This window comes from Nannospalax galili, unplaced genomic scaffold (genome assembly GCF_000622305.1).
Source record: "Nannospalax galili isolate Female #2095 unplaced genomic scaffold, S.galili_v1.0 scaffold1573, whole genome shotgun sequence".
Taxonomy (NCBI): Eukaryota; Metazoa; Chordata; class Mammalia; order Rodentia; family Spalacidae; genus Nannospalax; species Nannospalax galili.
In genome coordinates this window covers 60963-70759 of record NW_008333122.1, presented here as the reverse complement: position 1 = coordinate 70759, position 9797 = coordinate 60963, and the positions used below count along the sequence as shown (strand labels likewise).

Below are 9797 nucleotides of genomic sequence, written 5' to 3'. Positions count from 1 at the left end.
GGATAATGGCGCTGGGAATCCTCACACCTCCATGAGCAGGAAGCAGAGACTGGAGCGTTGGCTCTCATCTGGCTGTCTCCTTTTCCCTCTCTTCCATCTGCATCCCCAGCCCATGGCAGGGTGCCACCCACATTGGGGTAGATCTTCCTTCCCCAGTTCACCCTCCAAGACACACCCAGATTGCATCTCATGGAAGATTCTAAATTCAGGTAAGTTTACAATGAAGATTAAGCATCATAGCTACATGGTGAGTTCCAAGCAAACCTGGGATGCAATGTGAGACTCTGTATCAAAACAGACAGACAGACAGACAGACAGACAGACAGACTAAATCAGTGATTTCTATTCATGTTATTCCTTTCTGAACAAGCTAAATGAATAATGGATCTGGGAAGAGATCCAAGTATCTCGGAACAAATTTGAGGTCAATGGTGTGACTTTAAGAACAGCAAACTGGATGAAGAAGGGCCCTAAAGGGGCATTTAATTTTTTTTTCCTTTGGCCTGAGAAAGTAAGGAAGGACATGTATCACCAGCCGGGAGATGTCCTTGTGACAGATACATATTGTTTTCTCCGCCATGGATACAGCGTCAGGTGGAAGACTTAGGAAACTGTTGACATAAAGTCTGAACTGTGATCTGAAAATTCTTTAGAACGGTTTCTTTCTTTAGGTGCAAATAACAGAATCCAAATTGTTATTTAAATGTAGGGAATTTTACATATATTAAAGTACATTTTACTTGAAGCCAAGAACCAAGCTTGAGGCTCCACAGCAGGAACGCAACCCACCAGTCTATCAGCACTAGGTCCCACACAGGATCCAATGGGCACAGGGCCCACTGCTCACACCACTGACACCCAGTGCTGCTCACTGTGGCTGGGACAGCTTCCCTGCTGCTCCTGGAAACTGGATGTGGCAATGTCACCTGGACAAGATGCATTCTATGGAGGTCCAGCTTTTCCTTCTCTCCATGTGCTGAGTGAAGGTCCAGCATGTGGTCATCCAGCTGGTGGAGCTGAGGACTCATGCTGTGCCCAGCTGCAGGGATGTTTGGAGAAATGATGGAGATTTGCTTCTCTCTCTCTCTCTGTCTCTGTCTCTCTCTGTCTCTCTCTCTCCCCTTCCCTCCTTCCTTCCCTCCCTCTCTCTCTCTCCCTTCTTCTCTCTCTCCTAAAGTGTAAGAGTTTAAATATTGGGTGGGAAAAAGAATCATGAAAATTTTATATATATATATTTCTTGGGTGCCATGTGATAAAGTTTTTAAATAATTCCCATAGTGATGCAATTTAAGGAAACTTCCAGAAGTGTGTCTGTCAACCTGCATCAGGGTCAGGAAAAATAGCCAAAGGTCATGTGTAGAAAGATGACCAAGTGCTGTCCCATAGTCCTGTATCCAACTGGCCCCTTGTCTGACCTGTGTCTGCTAAGATCATGTCCATACCACCAGAACCATCAGTGTGAAATATTTGTCCCTCATCTTCACATGTGCTTTACAAAAGTCTGGAAACAAAGTCCTAGATTGAGTAAGCATGCCAGTGTGGATGTGGGAGATGGGCACGTTTCCACCTATGACTTCAACACTATAGTGGGAAAACCCTCAGACCCTACCCCTTCCCTACTTCCACTCCTCTTCCTCCTCATCGCAATGGCAGTCACAACTCCAGTGACCAAAGCTCCAAGAAGAATCAAGCCAACAGCAATTCCACTGATGGTGATGGTGGTCCGAGGAGATGCCTCTGAGACAAGAGAGGAGAGAGGAGAGAGGAGAGAGAAGAGATGAGGTGCCTTGGCCCCCAGCTCTCAGCCCTGACCCTGCTCAGGGTCTCCAGAAGGCTCCTGCTTTCCCTGACAGCAGGCTCTGTGCCCACACCCCTCCTTACCCCATCTCAGGGTGAGGGGCTCAGGCAGCCCCTCATGCTGCACATGGCATGTGTATCTCTGCTCCTCTCCAGAAGGCACCAGCACAGCTGCCCACTTCTGGAAGGTTCCATCCCCTGCAGGCCTGGTCTCCACAAGCTCCATGTCCTGGGTCAGGTCCTCCCCATCCCTCTGCCAGGTCAGGGTGATGTCAGCAGGGTAGAAGCCCAGGGCCCAGCACCTCAGGGCGACATCACCTTCATGTCTGGGGTCATGGGTCAAATATGCCTTTGGTGGATCTGAGGTTAACAGTGGAAAAGTTATGGATTCTGCCTTCTTCCTAGAGAGCCATCAGAATTGGTGTGAGAGAAGGACTGAGACTCAACACCAAAGCATAAATTGAGGCTTCTTGGATAATTTATTTTTGGAAAGTTCTAGACTCATGTTGAGCCAGCCCCAGGTTTACCACCAGGAAAAACACACTTCTGGTCCTGACTAGGTGAAGACTGAGAGACTCAGCATCATGGGATTCAGACCTCCAAAGACACTAGGTGTAGGCAGAGAACCAGGCCTGAGAGAGGCCATGGTTCACAGTGGGCTGCAGATGGAAGGGAACTGCTGGCTGGTTATTTCAGGATCTTCTTTAAAAAAAATTTTTTAAAAACCCCACCTGAAGCAGGCTGGAAAGGAGACTCCAGGTCTTCCTGGAAAACAGGTTTTACCACCCACCAAATGGGCTTTGGGTCCTCACTTGGTGGGGCTCAGAGTCTCAGTACCTCCGGAGCTGTCTAAAGACATTGACTGTGGACAGAGAACCTTGTCAGGGTTCACACTGGGCTGCAGATGGACGGGAACTGCTGGTTGGTTATTTCAGGATCTTCTCTCCTATCCTGAGACTCTGAACTGTCCTAGAGAAGGGTGAGCCCTGGAGTCACTCTCTGATGCTGGATCAGGAAACTCCAGTCCAGTCTTCTCCTTCTAGATGAGAGAGAGGCAGAATTCTAGCTAATCCCATTTTCTTCCCCCTTCCAGCAACAGGCCCCTAGATCAAGAGCAGATGGAGGAGTTGCCCAACTCTCTCTCTTACCTGAGCGCTGAAGTCTCTCTTTTCCTATGTCCAGGTATCTGAGAAGCCACTCCACACACTCCTGCTCCAAATAGGCCCTCCTGTGCTCTGCCAGACCACCAGCCTCCCACTTGAGCCGGGTGATCTCAGCCGCAGAGTCCGCTGCAGTCCAGGAGCTCAGGTCCTCATTCAGGGAGATGTAATCCTGGCCGTCATAGGCGTGGTACTCAAAGGCCCTGATGAGCTGTCCCTCTGTTCCCACCTTGCAAGCAGTGGTGCACTGGAAAGTGTGAGAGTCTGCCAGGCCACCATAGGTCAGCATCACACACAGGGGCCCAGCCCACCCTGTGCACCGCCCACAGGGCCCTGCAGTGCTGTCCTCTGCATGCCCTTCCACCTATTCTAGCAGCACCAGCTGGTCCGTGTCCCCCTGACGCTTCTGATTGGAAGATCTGTGCTGGCCTAAACTGAGGACTCAGAGTCACTAGCCGGTCCAGGGGGAGGGGGTCGCTCACCGTCCTCGCTCTGGTTGTAGACCTGGATTGCATTATGCAGGTAAATGCCAGCCAACTGTGTGATATGTTTGGCGTCCAGTGTCAGCTCCTCCCAATACTCAGGTCCCATCTGGTGAATCCATGGTGCCCGCGGCTCCATCCTTGGATTATCCGCATCGCTGTTGAAACACATTAACTGTGTGTCGTCCACATAGCCGACGCTAATAAAAACGGGCTCCCCGAGGCCAGGCCGAGACACAACAGTGTGGAAATACTGCAGCCTGTGTGAACCTGGAAACGGTGCATGGTGAGACCCTGCCTTCCTCCTCTGCATCCTGGTCCGGGTTGCACCCGTCTTGGGGGCAGGGAGTCTGAGGTGCAGGATGGAGAAGGTTGCCCAGCTGGGGGAACAGGGAGGGTCTGGGCCTGCAAGGGCAGAGAGGGGGCTTCCCTGTGCTGTGGCTCAACCCATCAGGGCTGTGCCCTGGCTCTTCCCCACAGAGGCCTTTTCCAAAGCCTCTCACTCACCAGCCTGAGCCTGGGTCACAGCCGGGGCTCCCAAGAGCAAACAAAGGAGGGCACAGAGCAACCAGGTCCACATCTTCAGTGTTTGGAAGCCCTGAAGAGACTGAGTCCTAGTTCCTCTCTTTGGAATTCATGCCATTGCTGGGGGTGGGGGGAGATACCACAGTGGCTCTGATTGGCTTCCTCTGGGATTTGAACATGCAGTGAGAACATGTGAATCCTGATGTTAGAAACAAATAGCTCACACAGGATGTGAGCTGGGGAAATGAAACACAGGGTGGATGAAGAACGCCCACCCCAAGGTTTCATCATCCCAGAAACCACCCTGGGAGTCCTGGCCCACTTCCTCCTGCACTTAGTGCCCACAAAGTCACCCAGGAGCTGTGGGAGGCAGAAATTCTCAACAGTTCAGATTCAGGATTTCTGTTTGGGCCTACAAGTTATTGAGAACCTCAAGATTTTTTTTGTAGGTTACGGGTATCAGCATTCACCACTCTAAAAACTAAAGCAAGGGCCTACGAGATCCTTGCAGGGTTAAAGGCCTTCAGGCTAACTCGTGGGTTAAAGATAGCCAGTGCTTTGGACTCACGTTCAATCCCTGGGACCACATGATGGAAAGAGATCTAACTCTGGAGCTGTCTTCTGACCTCCACCTGTGCACTGTGGTATGATTGGTTACTGGCTAGGGCACATATAGTCACATGAGATAAATAAATAAAAATGTAATTAAACTTAAAAACTAAAACATAACCCCACATGGTGAGCTATGCCTGCAACCAAACCCTTTGAGAAGTACAAGCAGAAGTTCCTCAATTTTGAGAACAGCTTGGAGTAGAATACCAGGACTCAAAACACACATTAAAAACTAGCATAGTTTTCAGGCCCAGCAGGGTGGCACATTCCTGTAATTCCACCAGTTGGGTGGTGGAGGCAGGTGGATCAATTCAAGGTCATTCTCAACTGCACTGGGAATCTTTATCCTGAAATAAACGTTGGTGAACAGTACAATAACTAATAACTCTGGTTATACTTTGTTTCCATGCCCTTGATTCATTTTAAGGTACTCACTGTCAAATACAGTTCAGTAAATATGGCAAGAGAATTCTAGAAATATGAAAATAGTTATGATCTCATAGATGCCTGAAATGTATCTAAGTGACTTCAAGAGTTGCACAGAGCGTCCTTCAAGATCCGATGCTATTCAGAGTTGGATAAGGCGGCGCACAGCCGTGTTTCCAGCACTGGGGAGGCTGAGGCAGGAGGATGGCTATGAGTTGACGAACAGTCTGGGCAGCACAGGAGCTTATGCGCCCTTTTGCATGTGGAGAGAGGAGGAGAGTGCAGAATGCCAATTCCTAAGAATGATACATGACTTTTTAGAGGTCAGTGGGATTGGAGAGCACACCATGGCCTGGGACAAAGCCTGTCAGGCCCCCAGAACAGACTGCTTTGTAAACGGTTTGAAAACGACTCTGGAGCATTGAGATGGACTGAAGTAGATGATGACAGTATGTGGTGAAAGTCTGTTCAGGATGTTGACAGGCTTCCTGCCATAGGAGACAGTTAATGAAACAGAGGGAGGGGACCGGAGGAACTGCCTTCTGCTGTGGTGGCTCAGAATTAGGCAGGTCAGGGAAGAGCTGATTGCTTTACTTTAATCAGCATTCTAGACAGTATTTTGGGGTGGTGGACTCTCACTTTGCCTGGACTCTCACTTCCCCTATCCGATGCTTCACACACTAGAAGGCCAGTTGGCAGCTGGGGAGAGAAACATCAGGTCAGTGACCAAATGGCAAGAAATCTTCAAAGAGAGAAAAGAACATACATTGAGGTTAGGATGGACAAACAGGTGCTGGAGAGACGGCTCTGTGGTTAAGAGTACTTGATGCTCTTGCAGTAGAGTTCAGTGACCCATTCCTCAGAACAAGTTAGGAATAGTCTCACTTCATTTCCTCAGGGTCCAGTCTAGCCTGACCTATAAGCAGGGGATCACTAGTGACCTGTGAAGGAAAAGGCTTGGAGGAGTGATTTAAAGTTTCCTCTTACTAGGCATGGTGGCCCATGCCTTCAACCCCAGTTCTAAGGAGGCAGAGTCAAGAGGATCTCTGTGATTTCCAGACCAGCCTCATCCACAGAGAGTTCCAGGCCAGCAAGACCTACACAGCAAGACTGTCTTACAGGAGTCGGGCTTTGATGGGGAGGGAAATTAATGGTAGTCAAGTTTCCTGATCTGTGATCTCGAGAAAATGGCATATACCTCTTGTTTGGTGAATGGAATATCAGCTGAAGTTAAAAGTCTGTGGAATTTCCAAACTATGCCAGCAGGTTGGCAGACTCCAAGAGTGTATTTGGAGTCAGTTTGGTAGAGTCCACATTTCCTTTTGCCTAGATATAATCTCTGGAAATGGCAACACACTGAGTACCCTGGGATGCCTTCATAGAGGGCATATGTGCCTCGAGGGCTTCATGGGGTGTGATGGCTAATCCTGGGTGTCAACTTGATTTGATCTGAGATTAACTGAAATGAAAGAGATCTTCTTGATTGGATCATCTAAAGCTAGAAGACACACCCTAAATGTGGGTGTTACCTTCTGATGGCAGCCGGTATAAAAGACCAAGGCAGAGGAGAATGCGGGGCTTTTTGCAGCTTGCCTTCTCTCTCGCTGGTGAGTTTGTCTTGCTGCTGTAGACTGAAGACTAGCTGATATTTTGGAATTTGTCAGACCTTCAGCACCGGATTGGGACTACTGAGACATCCAGCCTTGTGGACTGAGCATTTTTTGGACTGAGCGACTACAGATTCTCAGCCTCTCCAGTGTGGTGCAGCCATTGTTGGACTACTCGGACTCTCTCTTGTGAGCTAAGCTGATAAATCTCTATACATATTCATTCTACTGGTTCTGTTTCTTTGGAGAACCCTGACTAATACATGGGGTAACTGTGGCAGAGTCAGTTATTATCTGTCTTCTGAAATTCCTTTCCAAGATCCAACAACATAGAGGAAAAAATAGTGCTGTTAACCTAAAGGGCAACAAAGAGATTCTTTTATTACTATAAAGCCACACCTAGAGATTTGAGGCAATCATGGAATGAGCAGGGACCTTCATCTGTGACGGGGGCGGGTAGACATATAGCCAATGTAAAATGCAACAGGATGATGACTCGCGGCTCCATCCTCGGATTCTCCACATCACGTCGCTGTTGAAGCTGGAGAACTGCGTGTCGTCCATGTAGTCAAGGAGAACGAACCTGGATTCCCAGAGGCCCAGCTGGTACCTCACATTGCCAAAATACCTCAGAGAGTGTGAGCCTGGGAGCAGCATGCAGTTGAGACCTGGAGACCATCCTCCCAGGACCCCAGGACTGGGCGTGGCAGACACTCTAAAGTTTCGGTTTCTGGATCTCAGTGTGCACTTACGAATAATAAAGGACCTCAAAGATTGTTAAAGACTTATTTTTATCACAAGTGCCTGTTGCCCATGGAAGCCAGAAGAAGCATCAGATTAGTTGAAACTGGAGTTTTGTATGAATGGTTGTTATATACGAACCACCATGTACATACTGGGAACTCAACCCAGGTCCTCTGCAAGAGCAGCTAGTGCATTTAACCATCTTCCCAACCCCTCAAAAAGTTTTAAAAATTTAGTACAATTTGTTTACCATTATTTATGTATTGAGAGAGAGAGAGAGAGAGAGAAAGAGAGGACATGTGTGTAAGTCAGTGAGCCAGTTCTCTCCATCTACCATGTGACTTGTGACTTCGGGGAACTGAACACAGGTTGCTAGACTTGGCAGCAAGCACCTTTACATGCTGAGCCTTTTTACTGACTTTCAGAGCATTTTTGTGTAGATTACATCTACCGATATTTACCATGTTAAAAACTGAAACGTTAGAGTATGTGATCGTCCACACCTGCAATCCCAAGCACTAAAGTGGGGCTTGGTGCTCATGGTTTATTTCCACCACTCCAGAGGCTGAGGCAGGAAGGTTTCCAGGACCGGAGGAGTAGCCTGGCGTATGTAAAACTTCTGTACCCTGTTCTGTGTGGGAAAAGAAGAATGCAGGACGCCAGGGGATGGTGAAAGATTTCTACAGGAAATCCATGGACTTGGAGACAGTTTGGTCCAGAAAAGAGACTGGTTTGTAAATGGTTGAAAATTATTTTCCTTGGAGCATTGAATGGGGCTGAGGTTGATGAAGATGGTGTGTGGCAAAAGTTTGTCCAGGATGCTGACAGGCTTCCTGCCAAGGCAGTTAATGAAACAGAGGGAGGGGACTGTTTTGTGCTTTGATAGTTCAGGACATTAGCTGGATTAGGGGACAGCAGAATAAAGCCCCTGTCCAGCATCTGCTGCTGACTTCCTTTACTAAGTAATCAGCATGCCAGGCTGCCATACTCTGGAGGGACAGTCCCTAAACTCTATCATTTTTCCTTTCTGAAATTTCTCTAGAAGTTTCACACACAAGTTAGTGGCCAAGGAAAGAAGAATCTGTTCAGTAATCAAATGGTAATAAATCTTCAAAGAGAAAGAGAACATAACTTAGAATGAGAATAAGAACAGATTTAAACAAATTTCTCTATGTCCTATTAAACCAAAATCCCATTGCTAAAATGTTAGTCATGAATGGTTTAGCCTCATTTGTAGAATGAAAATATATCTCGGGTTATAAAAAAAATAAATTTAAATCCTGATATGATGACACACATCTGAAATTCCAGGACTTGAAAGGTGAGGTCAGCCTGAATGGTGTACATGGGTGGTGTGTGTTAGCAGAGGGGCTTGAGGGATATAAGTGAATGACCCACAAAGAGAAAGGCTCAAGAGGAGTTCTTAGAGGCTGGAGAGATTGTTTAGTGGTTAAGAGCACTTGCTGCTCTTCCAGAGGACTGGATTTGGGTTCTCAGCATGCACATCAGGCAGTTTACAACCTCTAACTTCAGTTCCAAGGAATATGATGACCCCTTCTGGCCCCCAAGAGCACCTGCACTCATGTGCATATATCTATACGCACATATATATACACACATACACATGTTTAAAATAGTTTTTAAAAAGGCGTGTTTAAAGTCTTCCCTTCTGAGGAGATACTTCAAAAAAAGATGGGGAGGGGAGTAGTTGGATCCTAAGCCATGGATGGGGGACATGGCTGTCTAGTTCGTGATGTGGTCACCTCTGGGGCTTGGAAACTAGCAATCTTTAAGGTCACATGTAGGGCTGACTTGACCTAGTTTGCTTGATTCACATGAATGCAAGATGATATTTTTTTCATTTTGAGGTCAGTTAGGTGGTTAGCCTTACTTCATAAAGGTGTTTCTGATGTGGGACCCAAGGGAGAACTAAATAACTCTTCATTCTTTAACTGTCCCCCCAAAGCACATGTTCCATCTTATTGAAGCAATCCATGGAAGTCCACTAGGCCAGAGTTCAAATGATGATGCTTGGGGTGCCTTTGTATCAATATATCCTTTTCATTGTCTGAGACATTGATATTGTCAGTCAGGGATAAACACTGGCTCATAAATTGGATGCAAAGAGAATGGAGGGCATTTTGGGCTGTGTATTTAGCATCTGTCAGTCTTCTCTTTGCTGTGCAGTTTTACACTGAGGGCCAGACAGTAAACAACAGCAGCAGTAATGGTAGTGGGAAGTGAAGAAGTAATAACACTTTTTGATACTTCCCATAACAATCAAACTTAAGAACATGTGGGGTTTCCAAATTGTGTCAACATCTTGGCAGACTCCAACGGTATATTTGGAGTCATTTTAATAGTGCCTGAATTTCATTTTCCTGGGGTACAATCTCTAGAAAGAGATTACACTAAGCAGCCTAGACTGACTTAACAATGGGCCT

The 9797-nt window shown here is 47.2% G+C and overlaps 1 protein-coding gene and 1 pseudogene across 1 annotated transcript; both read right to left on the bottom strand.

Annotated features, from left to right (window-relative positions):
• Positions 1-1151: 1151 nt before the first annotated feature.
• On the bottom strand, positions 1152-4019 carry LOC103729781 (H-2 class I histocompatibility antigen, Q10 alpha chain-like). Its single transcript, XM_017796831.2, has 5 exons — positions 3947-4019; positions 3440-3709; positions 2946-3221; positions 1882-2157; positions 1152-1737 (listed from the first exon to the last, which is right to left on the bottom strand). The coding sequence occupies exons 1-5, from the start codon at positions 4017-4019 to the stop codon at positions 1568-1570; spliced, it is 1065 nt and encodes a 354-aa protein (XP_017652320.1). The 3' UTR covers positions 1152-1567.
• Positions 4020-7008: 2989 nt separating this feature from the next.
• Positions 7009-9797, bottom strand: part of LOC103729791 — a 9876-nt pseudogene continuing 7087 nt past the window's right edge.